This window comes from Puma concolor, chromosome D1 (genome assembly GCF_028749965.1).
Source record: "Puma concolor isolate L17-30 chromosome D1, mPumCon1.1.hap2, whole genome shotgun sequence".
Lineage (NCBI taxonomy): Eukaryota > Metazoa > Chordata > Mammalia > Carnivora > Felidae > Puma > Puma concolor.
The window spans coordinates 60,834,077-60,861,601 of record NC_141676.1 but is presented as its reverse complement, the minus strand read 5'-3'; the positions used below and the strand labels follow the sequence as shown (position 1 = coordinate 60,861,601).

General features: G+C 37.7%; 1 protein-coding gene across 2 annotated transcripts in view; it reads right to left on the bottom strand.

The window, feature by feature from the left end:
- Positions 1–27,525, bottom strand: part of ACER3 (alkaline ceramidase 3) — a 181,359-nt gene that overhangs the window by 102,702 nt on the left and 51,132 nt on the right. For both annotated transcript variants that reach the window (XM_025928583.2, XM_086678376.1), the window contains one exon: positions 15,900–16,010. In XM_025928583.2, coding sequence (XP_025784368.1) covers positions 15,900–16,010 — 111 coding nt within the window. Of the gene's footprint in view, positions 1–15,899; positions 16,011–27,525 lie in introns of those variants that run through there.

Below are 27,525 nucleotides of genomic sequence, written 5' to 3'. Positions count from 1 at the left end.
CCTTCTCTCACATAGTATGCACATTACTCCATTCCCTGTGTCCATTCGTGTTTAGTTTTAAAGCAAGTATTGATATATACCATTAAATTCACTCATTGTACATGTATGACTTTTTGAGTTTTTTAAGTTTATTTTTATTCACTCATTCATTCATTCTGAGGGGGGGAGGGGCAGAGACAGAAGGAGAGAGAGGGCTCCTCATGGGACAGACTCCACATGGGCAGTACAGAGACCAACGCGGGGCTCACACTCACGAACTGAGAGATTATGACCTGACCCAGATCCAGAGTCGGATGCTTAACCAAATGAGCTATGCAGGCGCTACTCAATTAATTTCTTTCTTTCTTCTTTCTCCTTCTTTATTTGTTCTTCCTTCCTTCCTTTCTTTCCATTTTATTTTTTTTTTAATTCACATCCAAGTTAGTTAGCATATAGTGCAATAATGATTTCAGGAGTAGAATCCAGTGATTCATCCCCTATATTTATCCCAACAAGTGTCCTCCTTAATGTCCCTTGCCCATTTACCCATCCATCTACCCACAACCTTTAACAACCCTCAGTTTGTTCTCTATATTTAAGAGTCTCTTATGTTTTGTTCCATCCCTGTTTTTATATTCTTTTTGCTTCCGTTCCCTTCTGTTCATTTGTTTTGTACCTTAAATTCCACATATGAGTGAGGTTATATCATTTGTCTTTCTCTAATTTCGCTTAGCATAATACACTCTAGTTCCATCCACGTTGTTGCAAATGGCAAGATTTCATTCTTTTTGATTGCCGAATTACACACTCCATTGTGTGTGTGTGTGTGTGTGTGTGTGTGTGTGTGTGTGTGTGTATACCACATCTTCTTTATCCATTTGTCAACAGACATTTGGGCTCTTTCTATACTTTGGCTATTGTCAATAGTGCTGATATAAACATTGCGGTGCATGTGTCCCTTTGAAACAGCACACCTGTATCCCTTGGATAAATACCTAATAATGCAATTGCTGGATTGTAGGGTAGTTCTATTTTTAATTTTTTGAGGAACTTCCATACTGTCTTCCAGAGTGACTGCACCAGTCAGCATTCCCACCAGCAATGCAAAAGGGTTCCTCTTTCTCCACATCCTCACCAGCATCTGTCATTGCCTGAGTTGTTAATTTTAGCCATTCTGACAGGTGTGAGGTGGTATCTTGTTGTGGTTTTGATTTGTATTTCCCTGATGATGAGTGACGCTGAGCATTTTTTCATATATCTGTTAGCCATCTGAATGTCTTCTTTAGAAAAGTGTCCATTCATGTCTTTTGCCCATTTCTTCACTGGATTATTTGTTTTTTGGGCAGTGAGTTTGATAAGTTCTTTATAGATTTTGAATACTAGCCCTTTATCTGATATGTCATTTTCAAATATTTTCTCCCATTCCATCAGATGTCTTTTAGTTTTGCTGTTTTCTTTGCCGTGCAGAAGCTTTTTATCTTGATGAGGTCCCAATAGTTCATTTTTGCTTTTGTTTCCCTTGCCTCCAGAGATGTGTTGAGTAAGAAGTTGCTACAGGCAAGGTCAAAGAGGTTTTTGCCTGCTTTCTCCTTGGGGATTTTGATGGCTTCCTGTCTTATGTTTAGGTCTTTCATCCATTTTGAGTTTATTTTGTGTATTGTGTAAGAAAGTGGTCCAGGTTCATTCTTCTGCATGTTGCTGTCAAATTTTCCAATTTGCTGAAAAGACTGCCTTTATTCCATTAGATATTCTTTCCTGCTTTGTCAAAGATTAGTTGGCCAAACTAAATTTATCTTTGTAAAAATTTTATGCTTATTTAGTGTTTTGAGATGGGGGGGGCATAAAGAGAGGCAGACCAAGGCTCTGTAGCAGGCTCCACGCTGACAGCAGAGAGGCCAATGCGGGGCTTGAACACATGAACTGAGAGATCATGAATTGAGCCCAAGGTGGATGCTTAACCGACTGAACCACCCAGACGCCCCGAGTTTTTGTAAATTTAAAGAGTTGTGGGGGCACCTGGGTGGCTCAGTCAGTTAAGCATCTGACTCTTGGTCTCTGCTCAAGTCGTGATCTCACAGTTTGTGAGTTGGAGCTCTGCATCGGGCTTTGCGCTGTCAGTGTGGAGCTGCTTAGGATTCTCTCTTCCTTTCCCTGGCCTCCCCCTGCTTGTACTTTCTCTTTCTCTCAAAGTAAATAAATAAACTTAAAAAAAAAAAAAAAGTTGTGCAACCATCACCACAATCCAGTTTTGTGGTAACTGCAACACCCAAAGAAGTTGTTATACCCATCTGCAGTCAACATCCACTCCCACCCTAAACCCCAGGTAACTAATGATTTCCTTTGTATTTCCATGATTTTGTCTTTTCTAGAAATTTCATAATAGAATCATATAATTTATAAAGAATTTATATAATTTATAATAATTTACAAATCACATGATTTCATAAACAGAAGCATATAATCTGTGTTCTTTTGTGTTTTTTAGTTTCTTTCACTTGCCAAATGTTTCTGAGGTTCCTCCATGTTGTTACATGCATTAGTAGTTCACTCCTTTCTATTTCCTAATAATTTATGATATCTGCATTGATATTTGTATTAGTTCTTTTTTTTGGCATTTTTATCAGGTTTACATAACAATGTTGTTTGCTTCATAAAAAGGATTTGGAAATTTTCCTTCATTATGCATGCTTTGGAAAAATTTACATAATACTGGAACTATCAGGTCTTTGTAGTTTTCATAGAACTCTGTGAAATTATCTGGGTGTCATATTATTCTGTGGAGGAGTTCCTTGATAACTTACTCTATTTTTTACATAGAAATTGGTCTGTTCAAAGCTTTGTCTTTCCTGGGGTCAATTTTGGTTACCTATTTTCTTTTCTTTTTAATTATTAATAATTTAATTATTTTTCATTTACATCCAAGTTAGTTAGCATATATATGGTGTAACAATGATTTCAAGAGTAGTTTCCTTAATGCCCCTTCCCCATTTAGCCCATCCCACCTCCCACAACCCCTCTAACAACCCTCTGTTCACTACATTTAACAGTCTCTTATGTTTTGTCCCCCTCTCTGTTTTTATATTCTATTTCCTTCCCTTCCCTTATGTTCATCTGTTTTGTCTCTTAAAGTCCTCATATGAGTGAAGTCATATGATATTTGTCTTTCTCTGACTAATTTCACTTAGCATAATACCCTCTAGGTCCATCCACAAAAGGCAAGATTTCATTCTTTTTGACTGCTGAGTGATACTCCACTGTATATATATATACCACGTCTTCTTTATCCATTCATCCATTGATGGACATTTGGGCTCTTTCCATACTTCGGCTATTGTTGATAGTGCTGCTATAAACATTGGGGTGCACGTGTCCCTTCAAAACAGCATACCTGTATCCTTTGGATAAATACCTAGTAGTACAATTGCTCGGTTGTAGGGTAGTTCTATTTTTAATTTTTTGAGGAAAGTCCATACTGTTTACCAGAGTGGTTGTACAAGTTTGCACTCCCACCAGCAGCGCACAAGAGATCCTATTTCTCCGCATCCTTGCCAATATCTGTTGTTGCCTGAGTTGTTAATGTTAGCCATTTTGACAGGTGTGAGGTGGTATCTCATTGTGTTTTTATTTGTATTTCCCTGATGATGACGGATGCTGAGCATTTTCTTATGTGTCGCTTTGCCATCTGGATGTCTTCTTTGGCGAAGTGCCTATTCATGTCATTTGCCCATTTCTTCATTGGATTATTTGTTTTTGGGTTGGCAACCTACTTTCTTAGTACATTATCCAATTCTAAATTTATTTATACAGAGGTTTTAAATTTTAATTCCTTTGTTTCAATGGCTATTTCCCTTTGCCACTTATCATGTATGTTTATGTTTGCTTTTTCATTCTTAAGTTAGGTAGCAGACTTTTTCTTTAAAAAAAACACAAATTTTGCTACATTAATTAGTACTATGTTTTTCTGTTCTCTGTCTTGTTAATTTCTGTTTATGTCTTTATAATTTCCTCCCTTGAACTTTCATCAGCTTTACTTTGTGGTCTTTTTTCTTGCCCTTCGACATCTTAATATTTCACTTTTCTTTTTATCCCCCCCCTTTTAAAAAAAATTCTTGAGGACGGAGCCAAGATGGTGGAACAGCACAGAAGTTTTTTGTGTGTCTCGTGTCCATGAAATACAGCTACACCAATACTAAACCATCCTGCACACCTAGAGAACTGATCTGAAGATTAACACAACAATTTGCACAACCTGAACCACAGAATTCAGCAGATACACAGTGCGGAGAGTTGAACTTGGGGAGAGAGAAGCTGAGGCAGACAGGGAGCTGCTTTTGAGGGCGGAGAGAGGATGGAGACGGGATTGGGGTGGGGGGGAGAATACAGGAAAAGCACCCCTCCCCAAAAGCAGCTGGACAGAAAGTGGAAAATTGGAAACAGCCGCACGGACTAAACTAAAAAGGGAGAAAGGAGAAAGGAGAGGGTTTAAATTCCATTAACACTGTAAACAAGGGGAGTGCAGAGTCTGTAACTCCGTTGCTCAATACCTGGTGGTGCTCTGGTGGGAAGGGTGAACCCCCAGGAGGAGAGTGGGGTCCGGGTGGTTCGTGAGCCACACAGGGAAAAGCAGTTCCACTACTGGAAGGACATTTGGTAGAGACTATTGAGGCCACCTGGTCCCAGCAGACCCCAGAGAATGGCCACATTCGCTGGTGCTGGAACAAGGTCGTTAAGGGTGAAGCCTGGTGCCAGATGTGTGTTGTGATTCTCCATAATCCCTGAAATGCTGCCACTACACTGGCCACAGTCTCTGGGCACCGGCAGCAGCATGGTCTCACAAGCTTTCCTGGGTGTGGCGGGCATTCGGCCATTGCTTGGTGAGACCCTCCACAGAGGGGTGGAACGGGTCAAAGCTACAGTCCCTCAGAAGTAAGGAGCCAAGGAAAACAGCTGCATCTGAGACAAAACTCTGGAGAGAGGTACTACTGGGGCTTGGTCACGGATAGTGAAAATGCAGGGAGTGGACGAAAGCTGAAAACAAAGGAAGGGTGCATGATTGCTGATTGGGGAGAACAGAGTTCTGATACTAGAGACTGGGTAGCTGTGTGATGCCATTTACATCGCTCCCACGCATGCACATATGCACCTACAAGCGCCACAACACTCCACCCCAGTAGGCTAGCAGCGCCATCTAGTGGAGAATGGAGCCGCTACACAGCCCCGCCAACTGAGCCAACCTTGCTCTTCAAGAACAGAAGTCTCACTGCCTGCTTAGTTTATGGACTATAAAGCGTTCATAGTCTGACTTCTAGGGGAGAACGAAGTAATTTCAGTCGTATTTCAATCTGTTAGCAAGTGAATCTATTCTATTTTCTTTCTTTCCTTTTTTTTTTCTCTTTTTAACTTTTCTTTTTCTTGAATACAGAAAGAAAAAAAATTCATTTTTATTTTCAATTTTTATTAAAAATATTTTTAATTTTTTTTAATTTTTTACTTTTGTGTAAATTTTTTCAAATTCTATTTTGCTTCCATCATTTTCTTTCAGTCTACTTCAGTGTATTCACTTTTTCAAATTTCCAAACAATTTCCTTTTTTTTTCTTTTTTCTCTTTTTCGTTTCTTTTCTTTTTCTTGAATACAGAAAGAAAAAATTCATTTTTATTTTCAATTTTTATTAAAAATATTTTTCTTTACTTTTCTCTATTATATTCTTTAATTATGTGAAATTTTTTTCAAATTCTATTTTACTTCCATCATTTCATTTTAGTCTACTTCAGTGTATTCATTTTTTCAAATTCTCAAACAATTACCTTTGTTTTTTTTCCCCCCTCTTTTCTCTCTAATCTATCAAACCACTTTCAACATGCAGACCAAAACACACCTAGGATCTAGCATCATTTATTCGATTTTGTGTGTGTGTGTTTAATTTTTAATTTTAATATTTTTTAATTTTAAGTTTTTCTACCTCATTAATAACTTTTCTCCCTTCAAAATGATGAAACGAAGGAATTTACCCCAAAAGAAAGAGCAGGAAGAAACAACAGCCGGGGACTTAACCAACACAGATAACAAGCAAGATGTCTGAACCAGAATTTAGAATCATGATAATAAGAATACTAGCTGGAGTCAAAAAGAGATTGGAATCCCCTTCTGCAGAGATAAAAGAAGTAAAAACTAGTCAGGATGAACAAAAAATGCTATAACTGAGCTGCAATCACGGATGGATGCCGCAGCGGCAAGGACAGATGAGGCAGAACAATCAGTGATTCAGAGGACAAACTTATGGAGACTAATGAAGCAGAAAAAAAGTGGGAGATTAAGGCAAAAGAACACGATTTAAGAATTAGAGAAATCAGTGACTCATTAAAAAGAAACAACATCAGAATCACAGGGGTCCCAGAAGAGGAAGAGAGAGAAATAGGGGTAGAAGGGTTATGTGAGCAAATCATAGCAGAAAACTTTCCTAAGCTGGGGAAAGACACAGACATCAAAATCCAGGAAGCACAGAGGACTCCCATCAGATGCAGCAAAAACCGACCATCAACAAGGCATATCATAGTCATCTCCACAAAATACTAAAGCAAGGAGAGAATCATGAAAGCAGCAAGGGAAAAAAAAGTCCTTAACCTACAAGGGAAAATAGATCAGGTTTGCAGCAGACCTATCCACAGAAACTTGGCAGGCCAGAAAGTGGCAGGATATATTCAATGTGCTTAATCAGAAAAATATGCAGCCAAGAATTCTTTATCCAGCAAGGCTGTCATTCAAAATAGGAGGAGAGACAGAAAGTTTCCCAAACAAACAAAAATTAAAGGAGTTCGTGACCACTAAACCAGCCCTGCAAGAATTTTAAGGGGGACTCTCTGAGGGGAGAAAAGATGAATACATATATATATATATATATATATATATATATATATATAAATACCAAAAGCAACAAAGATTAGAAAGAACCAGAGAACACCACCAGAAACTACAACACTACAAGTAACATAATGGCAATAATATCATATCTTTCAGTATTCACTCTAAACATCAATGGACTCAGTGCTCCTATCATAAGACATAGGGTAAAAGAATGGTTAAGAAAAAAAGATCCATCTATATGCTGTTTACAAGAGACCCACTTTAGACCTAAAGATACCTTCAGATTGAAAGTGAGGGGATGGAGAACCATCTATCATGATAATGGTCACCAAAAGAAAGCCAGAGTATCCATACTTGTATCAGACAATCTAGACTTTAAAATAAAGACTGTAACAACAGATGAAGAAGGGCATTATATCATAATTAAGGGGTCTATCCACCAAGAAGATCTAAGAACTGTAAACATTTATGCACCAAATGTGAGAGTACCCAAATATATAAATCAATTAATCACAAACATAAAGAAACTCATCGATAGTAATACCACAATAGTAGGGGACTTCAACACCCCACTTACAACAATGGACAGATCATCTAATCAAAAAATCAACAGGGAAACAATGGCTTTGAATGACACACTGGACTAGATGGACTTAACAGATACATTCAGAACAATTTCATCCTAAAGCAGCAGAATATACATTCTTCTCCAGTGCACATGGAACATTCTCCAGAATAAACCATATACTGGGACACAAATCAGCCCTAAGTAAGTGTAAAAAGATCGAGATCAGGGGCGCCTGGGTGGCTCAGTCGGTTAAGCGTCCAACTTCAGCTCAGGTCGTGATCTCGCGGTCTGTGGGTTCGAGCCCCACGTCGGGCTCTGTGCTGACAGCTCAGAGCATGGAGCCTGTTTCAGATTCTGTGTCTCCCTCTCTCTGACCCTCCCCCATTCATGCTCTGTCTCTCTCTGTCTCAAAAATAAATAAAGGTTAAAAAAAAAATTAAAAAAAAAAAGATCGAGATCATACTGTGCATATTTTCAGACCACAACGCTATGAAACTCGAAAATCAACCACAAGAAAAAATTTGGAAAGGTAAATAATACTTGGAGACTGAAGAACATCCTACTAAAGAAGAAGAAGAAGTTAAAGAGGAAATTAAAAACCATATGGAAGCCAATGAAAATGATAACACCACAACCCAAAACCTCTGGGACGCAGCAAAGGTGTTCATAAGAGGAAAGTATACAGCAATCCAGGCCTTCCTAAAGAAGGAAGAAAGATCTCAGATACACAACCTAATCTTACGTCTTAAGGAGCTGGAAAAAGAACAGCAAATAAAACCCAAAACTAGAATAACACAGAAAATAATAAAGATTAGAGCAGAAATTAATGCTATCGAAACAAACAAAAAACAGAACAGATCAATGAAACCAGAAGCTAGTTCTTCGAAAGAATTAACAAAATTGATAAACCACTAGCCACTTTGATCAAAAAGAAAAGGACCCAAATAAATAAAATCAAGAATGCAGAGGAGAGATCACAACCAAGAGCAGAAATAGAAACAATAATAAGAGAATATTATGAGCAATTATACGCCAACAAAATGAGCAATCTGGAAGAAATGGACAAATTCCAGAAACATAGACACTACCAAAACTGAAACAGGAAGAAATAGAAAATTTGAACAGATCCATAACCAGTAAGGAAATAGAATTAGTAATCAAAAATCTGCCAAAACACAAGAGTCCAGGGCCAGATGGCTTTCCAGGGTAATGCTACCAAACATTTAAGGAAAAATTAACACCTGTTCTCTTGAAGCTGTTCCAAAAAACAGAAATGGAAGGAAAACTTCCAAACTCATTCTATGAAGCCAGCATTACCTTGATACGAAAACCAGAGACCCCACTAAAAGGGAGAGCTACAGACCAATTTCCCTGATGAACATGGATGCAAAAATCCTCAACAAGATATTAGCCAACCGGATCCAACAATACATTAAAAAAATTACTCGCCACAACCAAGTGGGATTTATATCTGGGATGCAGGGCTAGTTCAATATCCGCAAAACAATTAACGTCATTTATCACATCAATAAAAGAAAGGACAAGAACCACATGATCCTCTCAATAGATGCAGAGGAAGTGTTTGACAAAATACAGCATCCTTTCTCGATAAAAACCCTCAAGAAAGTAGGGATAAGAAGGCTCAGACCTCGAGATCATAAAAGCCAAACACAAAAGACCCAACACTAATATCATCCTCAATGGGGAAAAACTGAGAGCTTTCCCCCTAAGGTCAGGAACAAGACAGGGATGTCCACTCTCGCCACTGTTATTCAACATATTGGAAGTCTTAGCCTCTGCAATCAGACAACACAAATAAATAAAAGGCATCCAAATTGGCCAGGAGGAGGTCAACCTCTCGCTCTTCACAGATGACATGATACTCTATATGGAAAACCCAAAAGATTCCACCAAAAAACTGCTAGAACTGATTCATGAATTCAGCAAAGTTACAGGATATAAAATCAATGCACAGAAGTCAGTTGCCTATACACAAACAATGATGCAACAGAAAGAGAAATCAAGGAATCAATCCCATTGACAATTGCACCAAAAAACATAAAATACCTACGAATAAGTCTAACCAAAGAGGTGAAAAATCTATACACTGAAAACTATAGAAAGCTTATGAAAGAAATTGAAGAAGACATTAAAAACTGGAAAAAGATTCCATGCTCCTGGATACGAAGAACAAATATTGTTAAAATGTCGATACTACCCAAAGCAATCTACATATTCAATGCAATCTCTATCCAAATAACACCAGCCTTCTTCACAGAGCTAGAAGAAATAATCCTAAAATTTGTATGGAACAACAAAAGACCCCTAATAGCCAAAGCGATCTTGAAAAAGGAAACCAAAGCAGGAGGCATCACAATCCCAGACTTCAAGCTATACTACAAAGCTGTAATCATCAAGACAGTATGGTACTGGCACAAGAACAGACACTCAGATCAATGGAACAGAATAGAGAACCCAGAAATGGACCCACAAACGTATGGCCAACTAATCTTTGACAAAGCAGGAAAGAATATCCAATGGAATAAAGACAGTCTCTTCAGCAAGTGGTGCTGGGAAAACTGGACAGCGAAATGCAGAAGAATGAACCTGGACCACTTTCTTACACCATACACAAAATAAACTCAAAATGGATGAAAGACCTAAACATAAGACAGGAAGCCTTCAAAATCCTCAAGGAGAAAGCAGGCAAAAACCTCTTTGATCTTGGCTGCAGCAACTTCTTACTCAACACGTCTCTGGAGGCAAGGGAAACAAAAGCAAAAATGAACCTCATCAAAATAAAAAGCTTCTGCATAGCGAAGGAAACAATCAGGAAAACTAAAAGGCAACTGACAGAATGGGAGAAGATATTTGCAAATGACATACTGGATAAAGAATTAGTATCCAAAATCTATAAAGAACTTATGAAACTCAACTCCCAAAAAACAAAGAATCCAGTGAAGAAATGGGCAAGAGACATGAATAGACATTTCTCCAAAGAAGACATCCAGATGACAAACCAACACATGAAAAAATGCTCAACTTCACTCATCATCAGGGAAATACAAATCAAAACCACAATGAGATACCACCTCACACCTGTCAGAATGGCTAACATTAACAAGTCAGGCAACAACAGATGTTGGTGAGGATGTGGAGAAAGAGGATGTCTTTTGCATTGTTGGTGGGAATGCAAGCTGGTGCAGCCACTCTGGAAACCAGTATGGAGGTTCCTCAAAAAACTAAAAACAGAACTACCCTACAACCCAGCAATGCAATACTAGGTATTTATCCACGGGATACAGGTGTGCTGTTTCAAAGGGACACATGCACCCCAAAATCTATAGCAGCACTATCAACAATAGCCAAAGTATGGAAAGAGCCCAAATGTCCATCGATGGATGAATGGATAAAGAAGATGTGGTATATGTAAAAAATTGAGTATTACTTGGCAATCAACAAAAATGAAATTTTGCCATTTGCAACTACATGGATGGAACTGGAGGGTATTAAGCTAAGTGAAATCGGTCAGTCAGAGAAAGACAAATATCATATGACTTCACTCATATGAGGACTTTAAGAGACAAAACAGATGAACATAAGGGAAGGGAAACAAAAATAATATAAAAACAGGGAGGCGGACAAAACAGAAGAGACTCATAAATATGGAGAACAAATAGGGTTACTGGAGGGGTTGTGGGAAGGGGGATGGGCTAAATGGGTAAGGGGCACTAAGGAGTCTACTCCTGAAATCATTGCTGCACTATATGCTAACTAATTTGGATGTAAATTTAAAATAAATAAATAAATAAATAAATAAATAAATACATACATACATACATACATAAATAAATAAAATTAAAAATTAAAAAAAAAAGAATTCTTTCGGGGGCTCCTGGGTGGCTCAGTTAATTAAGCGTCCAACTCTTGGTTTCAGCTCAGGTCATGATTTCACTGTTTGTGAGTTCAAGTCCCAAATCAGGCTCTACTCTGACAGTGTGGAGCCTGCTTGGGATTCTCTCTCTCTCCTGGCTCTCTCTGCTCCTCTTCCGCTCACACATGTGCGTGTGCGCTCTCTCTCTCTCAAAATAAAAAAAATTTAAAAATTAAAATAAATTATTTCGGTATGTAGGAAAGAGCTTTTTTTGTTGTTGTTCTAGTGTTTCTTTTGTACTTATGCATATTTTATAGTACCCTCTGTCCCCCTTTCTTTTCTTACTTGACCTTTTACAATCTGATTTGTTACTTTTATTTTTTTTTTAATTTTTTTTTTTTTAACATTTATTCATTTTTGAGACAGAGAGAGAGAGAGCATGAACGGGGGAGGGTCAGAGAGAGGGAGACACAGAATCTGAAACAGGCTCCAGGCTCTGAGCTGTCAGCACAGAGCCCGACGCGGGGCTCGAACTCACGGACCGCGAGCTCATGACCTGAGCTGAAGTCGGCCGCTCAACCGACTGAGCCACCCAGGTGCCGCTGATTTGTTACTTTTAAATCATATTCCTTAATACTCAACTTGCCACCTAGGCAATAGTCAACAAACTTATTCTACTTTGTCCTTTCCATCTCTCATTAAAAAATTGCACTCTCAGGGCACCTGGGTGGCTCAGTAGGTTAAGTGTCTGACTCTTGATTTTTGGTTCAGGTCATGATCTCACAGTTTGTGAGTTTGAGCCCCGCATCCAGCTGTGCACTGACAGATATATTAAATATATAAAAGGCTCATCATTACACATTTTGCTAACATTTTCCCAGTGTTCTCTCTTAGTTGGATGAACATCATTCTCTAGTACAATGCAGTCAGCAAAACTTTCTGTGATGATAGAGACATTCTATATCTGCATTGCCCAATAGGGTAGCCACCAGCCACATATAATGAGCACTCAAAATGTGGCTAGTGTGACAGAAGAACTGAATTTTACATTTTATTTAATTTTAATTAATTTACATTTAAATTGCCACATGTGGACAATAGCTACTAAATTCATGCAGTGCTCATGGATTCATCAAGAAGGAGTCCTGTATAGAGGTGAGAGTACTTGCATATTTAAAATTATCTTTCTATAACCTGGATACCTAAAAAATAAACTTGATTGTAATATAAAATCCATGCCTTACACTAAAAATGCTGTTCTACTGGTGCCTTTGTATGTTGCTTATGAAGTCTAATGCCAGCCTGATTTATTTGCCTAAGTCAGTAACCTGGTCTTTTTCACTAGCGTTTTAAGAATTTTTTTTTATTTTTAAAATCCAGTAGTTTTACTGAGGCTATGTTTCAGAATTAACCATTGCAAGTCAGTTTTAAGAGGTAAAAATGGTCCTTTTAATATGCAGGTTCATTTCTTTCTTATTTCTAAAAAGTTTCTTCAGTTATAGTTTTAAATATAAGTTGTTTCACTGTTTTGTTTTTCTTCTCCAGGGAATCCAATTATGTGTTTGAGATCTTTGCTGAGTCTATTCCATTTCAATCACTTTCTGACACTTTTTCTTTTTTTCTCAATGTTTATATTTATATTTATTTTTGACACAGAGACAGAGCATGAGTCGGGGAGCGGCAGAGAGAGAGGGAGACATGGAATCGGAAGCAGGCTCCAGGCTCTGAGTTGTCTGCACAGAGCCTGACATGGGCTCAAACTTGTCAACCATGAGATCATGACCTAAGTCAAAGTCGAACACTCAACCAACTGAGTCACCCAGGTGCCCCTCTCTGACACTTTATCTCATTTTCATTATTTTGCTTGTTTCTTGGCCTTCTTAAATAGCCCTTATTAAATATTCAACACATTGTAAGTCAGCTTTAATACCTTTCCTTTCCTAAGTTTAATCAATTCTAATTTTATTTCTTTTGGGAGAAGAGAATGTTACTAGTTTTTAAATTTTTGATTCATTTGTTTGAGACTACTTAATTCATTTTGGAGTTTTATGCTACAGTTTCTTTCTGCTTTGTAATTAGTTGTGGGGGAAGAATGTACATAAGCCAAAAAATTTTTGATTCTCATTTTCTCTTTTCTTTTTACAGTGATTTTGTATGGACTGCTTCTTTTGGCCCATTTTGTGGAAAGAGTAAAGTTTGGGTGGCTTAAGAAATTCCTAGTTCAAGACTGCCCCCTTCTGTCAGAATAGTAAGGTTCAGTGTCCTTTTTCATATACTTATTCGAGGGCAGGGCAGTTGAGGGGGGGCAGGTCTGATGTGTTTAATATTTCTTTTGTTTCTATAGAATCTTAATTCCTCCCTCTAGCTTCCTTCTTTCCCTTCACTGATCCCTCCCCCTCTCTATTTATCTCTTTACCAGAAGTGGTACCTTTCTAAAAATGCCACCCTAGGTCTTACACACTTTCAAGTCCTTTACCTTTAACTGGTACTGTGATCTACCAGACCCTAGACTGCTTTCAGAAATTTTGGATTTACTGTGAAGCTTCCACTTTCTGTTTGTTTGTTTTGTTTTGCTCTGCTTTCCAAACTCAGGCTCTCAACCCCTCTCCTCTTTTCCATGCAGTTTTTCAAACCCCAAGCCTAAAACATCAAAAGATACTTCTGTTGGAATCTGGTGGGGTTTTTTCTTAATTTAAAAATGATTTGAAGTTCATAGTATTCATTCTCTCACAGTAGAGCTGAAGGTATCGATTAAGTGTGGTTTTATTTTCCTTTTTAATCTGTATGGTCTTCTGGGAGGATAAGTGGACAAATTCTAATTTAGGAGGCCACCATTGTCCCAGGGGAACCTGGAAGTCCCTTGAATCTTTTTATTCTTATTGTTATTACTGATTGTGATTTGTCAGTATTTTATAAACATTCTTTTCTTAATTTTCTATTTATTTTTTATTTTTTAAATGTTTATTTATTTTGGAGAGAGACAGCGCAAGCAGGGGAAGGGCAGAGACAGACAGACAGACAGACAGACAGAATCCAAAGCAGCTCCATGCTCTGAGCTGTCAGCACAAAGCCTGCTGTGGGGCTCAAATCCACAAACCGTCAGATCATGACCTCAGCCGAAGTTGGACGCTTAACTGACTGAGTCACCCAGGTGCCTCAACATTCTCTCTCTTTTTTTTTTTTTTAGTTTATTTTTTTATTTTGAGAGAGAGAGTACCTGCGCATGATTGGAGGAAGGGCAGAGACAGAGAATCCCAAACAGGCTCTGTGCTGACAGCCTAGGCAGGCTTGATCTCACAACCATGAGATCATGACCTGAACCAAAATCAAGAGTCAGATGCTTAACCAACTGAGCCAACCAGGAGCCCCATATTTTATAAACATTCTTAACACATCTCAGGAAGTAAAGCAAAGAGCTAAGTTTGTGGACAAGTCTTCCGTCTGAAGTAACTTTCTTAAACCAAGTAACTTTCTTAAAACATCAAGCATATAAGAAACAGATTCAGAAATTAAAGTCTCTCATATTCAATCTAATTATGGTAAAATCTGGTAGGATACATTCTATCTTATAGTTTTGTACTAATTAGATGTCCTTTCTGCCTACGTATAAATAATACCTACTTTGGGCTAAAACAAACGAAATTGTGTTTAGAAGGTTATATAAAAGAAATAAACCAGAAATCAACTTTCTTTCTTATTTTTGTCTTTATGATGATAATGCAAGAACATGACAGATTTTCTGATCTTACATTCTGGTAAAGTTCATTTATCCATCTATTCAACACTTATTGAGGACCACTAAACTGCCAGTCAACGGGGACACAAAGATAACTAAGGGACAGTCCCTGACTCACAGACAAGTAGAGAAATATGAGTAAGTTGCAGTAAGTACAATACCCTTTATAAAATGTTTGAAAATATGCAAACCATACTATACATACTTTTAAGTGTACATATATATGTAGTATAAATACAAAGCCAAGTGAGAAAATTATAATCAAATTAAGTATAGAGGTTAACTCTGGGAGGGTGAGGGGAATATAATCAGGCAGGAATACAAATATAGCTTCAATTTCATCCATGGTAGTTTATTTAATAAATAAAAAGATCTGAAACAAATATTGCAGAGTACTAAGACCTGACAAAGTTGGGTGGTAAGATATCATGGGTATATTTGTTATCTCTATTCTGTATGCTTGAAATAATTTAATTTTTAAAAAACTATTCAAAATGCAGTTCAATTTGGGGCACCTGGGTGGCTCAGTTAAGCGTCCAACTCTTGATATCAGCTCAGGTCATGATCTCATAGGTTCAAGCCCAGTGTCAGGTTCTGTGCTGACAGCATGGAGTCTGCTTAGGATTCTCTGTCTCCCTCTTTGTCCCTCCCCTGCTCATGTTCTGTCTCTCTCTCAAAATAAATAAATAAACTTAAAAAAAAAGGTAGTTGGGTTTTAATAAAAAATGCAGTTCAATTTACCGGAATTTTAAATCAGAAGTTTCAGATTATGTTCAAGTTGTGTAATAACATGAAATTAAGAACCAATTTAGGTATGAATGAGAAAAATAGCCCATCTGAATACTGTACATCATTTTTTATATGAAGTGTTACACATACCTGTGAGTGCTAAATAAGAAGCAATGTACCGCTTTTCCAGTCCATCTCTAACACTCTGAATTGCACCAAAAATTGGAGGTATAATCATAATCAGGTTACTCACTGTATTCCCTACAGGAGAAAAACACAAGAAAATAATTATATTAGTTAATACCCCTTTAAATAAAAACTCATGCACTTGGCCCTTAATAAAAATTAAATAGGTGACTTTTCAGAAAGATGGTGGAAAGATATTTACAAAGCACCAAGGGAAAATAATTATCTATTGAATGAAAATTTTATGTAAGAATCTGAGTGAAATAAAGATAACTTTTGGGGTAGCTGGCTGGCTCAGTCAGTAGAGCATACTACTCTTGATCCCATGGTTGTAACCTTAACCCCCACGCTGGGTATAGATTACTTAAAAAAATAAAATCTTTTGGGGCATCTGGGTGGCTCAGTCAGTTAAGTGGCTGGCTCTTTGGTTTCAGCCCAGGCCATGATCTCATGGTTGGTGAATTTGAGCCCCACGTCCGGGTCTGCACTGACAGTGTGGAACGTGCTTGGGATTCTCTCTCTCCCCCTCTCTCTCGCTCTCAAAAAATAAACTTAAAAACATTATAATAACATAAAATCTTTAAAAAAAAAAGATAATTTTTGACAAATGAAACGAAGATTTTTCAATCAGAACACCCACTAAAGGAATTTCTAAATTCTAAAGGTAAAAAAGAAAACTATCTCAAAAAGAACCTCAAAGATACAGCAAAAAATGAGTTGAAGGTAGCCATTTGCAACTGAGAGAATGGTCCACAGATACAGCGATGAAAAGGTAAAATATAGAATTGTGTTACTTTTATCTGTTGAATCAAATAGCAATGAATTGAGGTTTGCATTTTATAGATCTTTTTAAAATCTCACTTTATGGTAATATTTTTAACTTCTAGTTTCTATGTTTCTAGTAAAATATGAAAAGCAATGGATCATCATCTGATTTTTGTTCATATCTTTTGCAAATCGACATATATAGAACACTCTACCATATAGCATATACATTTTTCTCAAGTACACATGGAACATTTTCCAAGATAGAGCATATGTTAGGCCATACATTCTAACAGACTTGAAAAAGATAACATACAAAGTATGTATCTCTCCCAACCACAACAGAATGAAGTTAGAAATAAATAACAGACAGAAAGACAGGATGTGTGGGTGGCTCAGTCAGTTAAAGCATCTGACTCTTGATTTTGGCTCAAGTCATGATCTCATGGTTCTTGAGTTTGAACCCTGAGTTGGGCTCTGTACTGACAGCGCACAGCCTGCTTGGGATTCTCGGTCACCTTCTCTCTCTGCCCCTCCCCTGCTCTCTCTCTCAATTTTTAAGCTGGATACATTGCCACTTAGCTAAGAAAACTACATTTCCAAGACCTCTTTGCAGTAAGTAAGTAAGTAAGTAAGTAAGTAAGTAAGTAAGTAAGTTAAGTAAGTAAGTTAAGTAAGTGGAAGTCTGGTATGGTACTTTCAAGAAAAATGGAGATTACACCCTTCTTGTCACCTCCTTCCCTTTTCTGCTACAGGGAATGTGGATGCAATGGCTAAAGCCATCTTGGTCTCTGAGGGGACAGTAGGGATCTAACCCAATTTGGGGGAGGAAGACCTTCCTCTGCCCTATGGTCCTCTGGCTGGACATGGAGTCAAACTGACCATGAGACAGATTATCAAGAGGAAATCAAACTTAGTAGGTGTATGTATGGGGAATCCACACAGACATGAAATTCCAAAGACAATGAGGCAACAGGAAACTTACATCAGTTAAGAAAGGGGATCAGTTAAGGATACAAAGGGGATAAAGACCATAAGCAAGAAGGTGAAAGGAGATGTATGGGAAAACAAGGTCACCCTATTATGCAGGTGAATTCCTTAGGTAAAAGGGAGTCTCTGTTAATAGTTCTCTTCCTGTTACAGGCTCTCCTTTCCATTGTAAATTTAGCAGTTGCAGGGAGGCAGAGAGCTTTTCCTGCTTCTGCTGGGTTTCAATTACTTTTAACTTAAAATAATCTTTATGCCAAATGGCCCATCTTGAGCAGCCTGCCCCGGCCCCCTACACTAAGCATGGCTGAGCAACAAAATAAGAGAAGCTTGGGCCCCTGATACCATGGAGCTGCCACCCTAGCCCCGAACTGCCTTTCAGACTGAAATAAATCTACATCTTGTTTAAAGCATTAATTATCACACATTTGTTACTCACAGCCAAACCTAATCCTAACTGATGCAAAAGATGTCCTTAGTGCACGTTATTTCATTTGAATTAAAAATGCTAACAGCCTTTTCTCTGTGAATATACAGTGGAAACTGAAACTGAAAGACAAATGCCTGTCTTTGAGTCATTACACATCTTTCTTAAGTTTAATGCTGTTACATGAATGATAAACCTAAATTAATCCAAATGTTTTATGAGGACTGTTTTCACTTTTTATTTTAAATGTTAAAATGCAAAGATAAATATAAAAACGAAGTTAACATGTTATGTCAGCTCCTTTTTAAATTACAGTTGACACATAATGCTCCATCAATTTCAGGTATATAGCATAGTGACTTGACTAGTCGATACATTATGCTGTGCTCACCACAAGTGTACCTACCAATGTCACCATACAATGCTAATTACAATACTATTTCCTATGCCCTAATTTTCATCCCTGTGACTTATTCATTCCAAAATTGGAAGTCAGTATCTCCCACTTCATCCATTTGCCCATCCTTCCTGGCAACCATAATTTATTCTCTGTATTTATGGAACTGTTTTTGCTGTTTGTTTTTTAGATACCATATACAAGTGAAATCATGTTGTTTGTGTTTCTTTGATTTATTTCATTTAGCATAACACCATCTAGGCCTATCCATGTTGTGACAAATGGCAAGATCACATTCTTTTTTTTATGGCTGAGCAATATTCCATATATATGTCATATCTTCTTTATCCATTCATCTATGGATGGACACTTGGGCCACTTCCATATCTCAGCTGTTTGTAAACTATGTTGCAATAAACAAAGAAGTGAATATAACTTTTCATTCTCATTTTCTTTGGGTAAATAAATACCCAGCAGTGGAATTAATGGGCCATATGATATTTCTAACCTATTTAATATATTTTTTGAACTTTGGGGTATTTTTTTAAGTATAATCTTTACACCCAACATGGGACTTGAACTCACAACTCTGAAATCAAGAGTTGCATGCTCTACCAACAAAGCCAGCCAGGTGCCCGATATTTCCAATTTTTCGAGGAATCTCCATATTGTTTTCCAGGTTGCATCAATTTACATTTTCACTAATAGTGCATGAGCATTCCCATTTCTCCACATCCTCGCCAACACTTTTTATTTCTAGTCTTTTTAATTCTAGTCACTCTTGCCTTTTCATTTTGTTAATGATTTCTTTCCTTCACTGTGAAAAGCTTTTCATTTTGATGTAGCCCCAACAGTTTATTTTTCCTTTTGTTTCACTTGCTTGAGGAGACATATCCAGAAAAATGTTGCTAAGGCTAAAGTCAAAGAAATGATTACTATGTTTTCTTCTGGGAGTTGTATGATTTCAGGTCTTACATTAGGTCTTTAGTCCATTCTCAGTTTATTTTTGTGTATGGTGTAAGAAAGTGTTCCGGTTTCTCGCACCTGAGCGGCTCAGTCAGTTAAGCATCTGACATCGGCTCAGCTCATGATCTCATGGTTCATGAGCTCAAGTCCCACATCAGGTGAGCCCAAGCACCACTTCAGGTAAGACGACGCCCCATAATGGGTGAGTATGAGCCCCACTTCGGGTGAGCCCTGCTTCTCTCTCTCTCCCTCTCTCTACCCCTCATGGGAGTCTCTCTTCCTCTCTTGCTCTGCCCCTCACTCACTTGCACCCTCACTCTCCCTAAAATACAAAAAAAAAAAAAAAAAAAAAGTGTTCCAGTTTCATTCTTTTGCATGTAGCTATACAGTTTTTCCAGCACCATGAAGACACTGTGTTCTCCCCATTGTATACTCTTGCCTCCTTTGTTGGAGATTAATTGACCATATAAGTGTGGGTTTATTTCTGGGTTCTCTATTCTGTTCCATTAATCTATGTGTCCATTTTTGTGCCAGTACCATACTCTCTTGAGAAACATATTCTTTTTTTTTTTTTAAGTTTATTTTTGAGAGAGAGAGAGAGAGAGGAAACGTGAGCAGGGAGGGACAGGGCGGGGGGGCAGATTATCTGAAGCGGGCTTTGCGCTGACCAGAGAGCATGATGCCAGTCTCCAACTCATGAACCATGAGCTCATGACCTGAGGCAAAGTTGGACACTTAACCGACTGAGCCACCCAGGCGCCCCCATAAATACCATATTCTTAAATAATCAATGGGTCAAAGAAGAAATCACAAGAGAAAGTAGAAAATACTTGGAGACGAATTAAAATAAACACAACATACCAAAATTAATTAATTAATTGGATACAACAGGGCTAAGGGGAAATTCATAGCTAAATTCAAACATCAAAAATCAAGAAAGATCTTTAAGCTGAAATGAAATAATGGTAATTAGTAACATAAATATATATATAAATATACAGCACACTGGTGAAGATAAGTATATGGTCTAACTCTGAATACTCTAATACTGTAATATGATGGTGTATTAAACATGTAAGCCTATCACTTAAAAAGTTAAAAGGGCAAAAGTATTAAAAAGAACTAAAGCTGCAAATGACATAGACAATAGAGTTAGTATCCAAAATATATAAAGAACTGACACCTAAAAACAAATAATCCAATTAAAAAATGGGCAGAAAATACAAACAGACATTTCTCCAAAAAAGACATACAGATGGCCAACAGACACATGAAAAGATGCTCAACATCACTCATCATCAGGGAAATGCAAATAAAAACCACAATGATGGATTGCCTCACACCTGTCAGAATGGCTAAAATCAACACAAGAAACAACAGGTGTTGACAAGGATGTGGAGGAAAAGGTACCCTTGTGTACTGGCAAACTGGTACAGCCACTGTGGAAAACAGCATGCAGGCTCCTCAAAAAGTTAAAAATAAAACTACCCTACAACCCAGTAATCACACTACTGGGTATTTTCCCAAAGAATACGAAAACACTAATTCAAATGGACAATATGCACCCTATGTTTATTGCAACATTATTTACAATTACCAAACTATGGAAGCAGTCCAAGTGTCCACCCATAGATGAATGGGTAAAGAAGCTGTGTGTGTGTGTATATATATATATGTGTATATATATATGTATATGTATACATATGTATACATATATGTATACATATACATACATGTATATGTATACATATATATATTCCACACAATGGAATATTTTTCAGCCATAAAAAAGAATAAAATCTTGGCATGTGCAACAACATGGCTGGATCTAGAAAGTATAATGCAAAGCAAAATAAGTCAAAATACCATATGATTTCGCTCATATGTGGAATTTGAACAAAGGGGGGGAAAAAAGAGAAAGACAAACCAAGAAACAGACTGCTAACTGTAGAGAACAAACTGATGGTTACCAGAGGAAAGGTGGGTAGGGGCCAGGTTAAATAGGGAATGGGGATTAAGAGCACACTTATCGTAATGAGCACTGAGTAGTTGTTGAATCACTATTATGGTACACCTGAAACTAATATAACACTGTATGTAAACAGTACTGGAATTAAAATTAAAAACTTAATTTAAAAAAAACTAGCTAAAACAATTTATTAGTGAATAGACAATAAAAAAAGGTAAATTATAATATTAAAAACCTACATGGAGGGGAATAAAAGGGTAGAGGTTTAGTGAGTGAAGTTGTTATCAACATAAAAAAGACTGCTATAAGTTGTCTTATGTAAGCCTCAGGGTAACCATACAGCGAAAACCTACCGTAGATCACAAAAGATAAAGGGACAGGAATCAAAGCATACAACTATTGAAAATCATCAATTCATAAAGGCAGCAAAAGAGGAACAAAGGAATAGGGAAACTACAAAACAGCCAGAAAACCAGATGGCATTAGTTAAGTCCTGACTATCAATAAATAATTACTCTAAATGTAAATGGATTCAATTCTGCAATTAAAAGGCATACAATGGCTGCATGGATTAAAAAAAAAAAAAAAAAATCAAGACCCAAGTATATGCTGGCTACAAAACATTCTTTTCAGGTTTAAAGACATGCATATGCTCAAAGTAAAGGTATGGAAAAAGATATTCCATGCAAGGGAAACCAAAAGAGAGCAAAGGTAGCTAACTTAGACAAAATAGATATTAAGCCAAAAACTGTAACAAAAAACAAAGATCATTATGTAATAACAGAGGCTTAATTCATCAAGAGGATATAATAATTGTAAATATGTATAAGGCCAACATCAGAGCACCTAAATATATTAAGCAAACACTAACAGATCTTAAGGGAGAAATAATATAATTAATAGTAGGGGACTTCAATACCCCACTTTCAACAATGAATTGTTCATCCAGATGGAAAAATAATACAGGAAAGTTGGACTTAAACTACACCTGACACCAAAAGGACCCAACAGACATATATACAGAACATTCCACCCAAGAGCAGCAGAACATACATTCTCTAGGACAGATCATATGATAGGTCACAAAACAAATTTTAGCACAAATTTTAAAATTGAAATAATACAAAGTATCTTTTCTGACCGCAGTGGTCTAAAACTAGAAATCAATAACATGGAGAAAAACTATAAATTCACAAATATGTAGAAATTAAACAACAGACCCCTGAACAAACAATGGAGCAAAGAAGAAATCAAAAGGTAAATTAAAAAATATCTTGAAGTAGGGGCGCCTGTGTGGCTCAGTTGGTTAGGCATCCAACTTCAGCTCAGGTCATGATCTTTCGGTGCGTGGATTTGAGCCCCACGTTGGGCTTTGTGCTGACAATTCACAGCCTGGAGCCTGCTTCAGATTCTGTGTCTCCCTCTCTCTCTGTCCCTCTCCCTCTTGTGCACGTGTGCGCCCTCTCTCTCTCTCTCTCTCTGTCTCTCAAAAATAAACAAACATAATCAATCAATCAATCAATCTTGAAATAAATGAAAATGAAAACACAATAGGCCAAACTTATGGGATACAGCTAAAATAGTTCCAAGAGGGAAGTTTACAGCAATAAATGCCTGTGTTAAGGAAAAAAAAAGATCTCAATCAACCTAACTTTACACCTCAAAGAACTAGAAAAGAACAAACTAAGCCCAAAATTAGGAAAAGAAATAAAGATCAGAATGGAAATAAATTAGATTAATGAAACTAAGAGCTGTTTGTTGCTTTTTTTTTTTTCAAGATAAAAATGGACAAAGCTTTAAGCTAGATTAACTCAGGAAAAAAGATAATTCAAATAAATAAAATTAGAAGTAAAAGAGAACATTACAACTAACACTACAGAAATAAAAAGGATCATGAGAGACAACTATAAACAATTATATGCTAACAAACTGGAAAACCTAGAAGAAATAGATAAACTCCTAGATATATACAATCCATGAAGACTAAATCAGGAAGAAACAAAATCGTAATGAAACAATAACAAGTAAGGATATTGCATCAGTAATCAAAAACCTTGCAGGGGTGCCTAGCTGGCTCAGTCAGTAGAGCATGTGACTTGATCTTGGGGTCATGAGTTTGAGCCCCACACTGGGTGTAGAGATGACTTTAAAAAATAATAACAAAATTAAATTAAAATTTCAAAATAAAAAAATAAAAAACTTCCCAACATAGAAAAGCTGAGGACAAGTAGTTTCATTGGTGACTTCTACTAAGCATCTAAAGAATTGACACCAAAACTCAAACTGTTCCAAAAAAATAGAAGAGCGAGGAATACTTCCAATCATGTGTTCATGAATCCAGCATGACCCTGATACCAAACTATATGATGTCATGGAAATGTGGAATCTAAAAAAGCCAAACTCAGAGAAACAGAACAGTGTGGTAGTTACCATGGGCTGAGGGTGGGGAGCATGGAGGGTGGAGAAATTAGCCAGAGTACAAACTTCCAGTTATAGGATTGACAAGTTTTGGAGATTTAATGTACAGCATGGTGATTACAGCTAATAATACTATATTATACACTTAAAAGTTGCTAAGAAAGTAGATCTTAAATGTTTTCACCACACACACACAAAAATGGTAATTATGTGGTAAGATGCAGGTATTACCTAATGCTATGGTGGTAATCATTTTACAATACATAAGCTTATCAAATCAACCCACTGTATGTATCAAAATTATATAACATTACACAGTTAACCCTTGAACCACACAGATTTGAACTGTATGGGTCCAGGGGCGCCTGGGTGGCTCAGTCAGTTAAGTGTCCAACTTCAGCTCAGGTCACGATCTCGCGGTCCGTGAGTTCGAGCCCCGCGTCGGGCTCTGTACTGACAGCTCAGAGCCTGGAGCCTGCTTCCGATTCTGTGTCTCCCTCTCTCTCTGACCCTCCCCCGTTCATGCTGTGTCTCTCTGTCTCAAAAATCAATAAACATTAAAAAAAAAAAAAAGAAAAAAAAAGAGTCACTGAGAGCAGAACAAAATTAAAAAAAAAAAAAAGAACTGTATGGGTCCAATAAATATTATACACTACTGTAAATATTTTGTTTTCCTTATGATTTTTTGATTATTTTTTAATGTTTATTTATAAAAGAGAGAGAGCAAGCAGGAGAGGGGCAGAGAGAGAGTGGGACAGAGGATCTGAAGCAGGCCCCATGCTGACGAGAGCCCAATGTGGGGCTCAAACTCCCAAACCGTGAAACCATGACCTGAGACGCAGTTGGAAGCTCAACTGACTGAGCCACCCAGGCACCCCCTTATGATTTTCTTATGACATTTTCTTTTCTCTAGCTTACTGTATTGTAAAAATACAGTATATAATACATAAAACATACAAAAATATATTAATCAACTTATTGGTAAGGCTTCTGGTCAACAGTAAGCTATTAGTAGTTATATTTGGGGGAGTAAAAAGTTATACATAGCTTTTCAACTGCATGGGTGGGTTGGAATCCCTTAACTCACTATTATTCAAGGGTCAACTCTTTTCAATTAGATCTCAATATAACTGGTGGAAAATCCACCCCCCCCCACCCCGCCTCCACCAAATCTAACTATTTCCAAGTAACTTAACTGAATCCTAGAACAAAATTCAAAACTATTTCTGGTAATACAAAAAATATCCAGCACCCAACAAGGTAAAATTAAACACAATGTCTGGCATCCAATCAAAGATCACCAAGCATATAAAGAAGAAACACAACCCATATTGAGAAAAATAATCCAGGGAAACCAATCCGGAACTCATACATATGTTAGAATTAGCAAACAAAAATTAAAACAGTTTATATAAAAGTCTAGAAAATACAAACTAGAAAGAATATCAGTGGTTATGGGGTAGAGCAGAGGTAGAGGGAACAGTGGGAAAGGGAAGACTTACAAAGGGACATGAGAAAACCTGGAGGTGATGGGTATGTTCATTATCTTGATTGTGGTGATGGTTTCATATGTGTATACATATGACAAAACTTAGTTTGTACACTTAAGTAGGCACACTCTGTTGTATGTCAACTATACCTGATAAAACTGTTTTTTGTTCTTCTGCCTCTAGGGAGTAAAATTAGAGCATAGAGAGAAAAGAGTTAGGGAAAGGTACTGCTTTCTGGTTTTTTACAAGCCTTTTTTAGCATGACCTAGATTTTAATCTATTTTTTAATGTACTGGATTTTTATATTTTTAATTTATTATTTTGATAAAATAAAAACTAATTCAGGGTGCCTGGGTGGCTCAGTCGATTAAACATCCGGACTCTTGGTTTCAGCTCAGATCATGATCTCGCTCTGTGGATTCGAGCCCCAGAGTGGGCTCTGCGCTGACAGTGCAGAGCCTGCTCGGGATTCTCTGCCTCCCTCTCTTTCTGCCCCTCCCCTGCTCACAAGCATGCTCTCTGTCTCTCTCAAAATAAATAAATAAACTTTATTTAAAAAATTAAAGAAACTTTTAGGAAAGGGAATGAAACAGATGGAGAGAATTTCATAGATGTGATAAGATTTGAGCTGGAACCTGAAAGGAGAGAAAGGAACTGAAGTCTACTGAGCCTACTAAGTATCAGGTACTGGACTTCACACTACACACATTATAACTTGCTTCTCACAACAACCTTGTGAAACATTGTTACCTCCTTAAAGGAACAATAAAGTCAGGCTAAGAGATTATACAATTTACCCAAATTCTCGCAATAAACAAATGGCAGCACCAAGATTTTATTCCAGGTCTATCTGTCCTTACAGCCAACGTTCCCACCCACCCCCCCTTTTTTCTAATGTTTATTTTTGAGAGAGAGAGAAAGAGAGAGAGCACAAGTAGGGAGGGGCCAAGAGAGAGGGAGACACAGAATCCAAAGAGGCTCCAGGCTCTGAGCTGTCAGCACAGAGTCCAATGCAGGGCTCCAACTCACAAACTGTGAGATCATGACCCTGAGCTGAAGTCTGAGGCCTGACCAACTGAGCCACTCAGGCACCCCCTCCTTTTTTCTTTTTTAAGAGAGAGAGAGAGAGAGCGAGCTCCAGTGCATGAGCAGGGGAGACGGGCAGAGGGAGAGAATCTTTTTTTAAGTTTATTTATTTTTGAGAGAGAGAGAGAGAGAGAGAGAGCGAGCAAGCAGGGAAGGGGCAGAGAGAGGGGGACAAAGGATCTTTAAGCAGGCTCTGTGCTGACAGCAGGGAGCCTGACGCGGGGCTCAAACTCACAAACAGCGAGATGAAGACCTGAGCTGAAGCCAGATGCTCAACCACTGAGACATCCAAGTGCCGAGAGAGAGAAAGAGAGAAAGAGAGAGAGAGAGAGACAGAGACAGAGACAGAGAGACAGAGAGAGACAGAGACAGAGAGACAGAGAGAGATAGAGACAGAGAGACAGAGAGAGAAAGAATCTTAAGCAGGCTCCATGCTCAGCAGAGACCCCAACACAGGGCTGTGACCGTGGGATCATGACCTGAGCCAAAATCAAGAGTTGGATGCTCAACCAACAGAGCCACCCTGCTGCCCCTAAATGTTCTTCCCTTTAAATGCACAAGCACAATGTTTGCACAAAGGTCCTTATTGATGTTTTAAAAATTATATCAAAGAATATTCTATTAAAAACGTTTTATGTCCCCTCCCTGCTTGTGCTTTATCTTTCTCAAAATAAACATTAAAAAAAAATTTTTTTTAATGGGGACACCTGGGTGCCTCAGTCGGTTAAGCGTCCAACTCTTGGTTTTGGCTCAGGTCATGATCTCACAGTGCTGAGTTCAAGCCCTGCATTAGGCTCTGTGCTGGCAGTGTGGAATCCACTTGGGATTCTCTCTCCCTCTCTCTCTGCCCCACTCATGCTCTCTCTCAAAACAAATAAGTAAACATTAAAAAAAAAACTTTTTTAATGTTTTAAGTAAATTCCCAATTGTACAAATAGCAAAGTAATTTGCCAGGTGGAAAATATAAGGTGGGGAGCCAGAAAAATTGATGGTTACATATTTAAACAGTAGTTACCAACAGCTTTAAGTAAACCTGCAGAACATGTTGAATACCGTGCCATTCAGAAGGGCCCTAGGATTCAAAC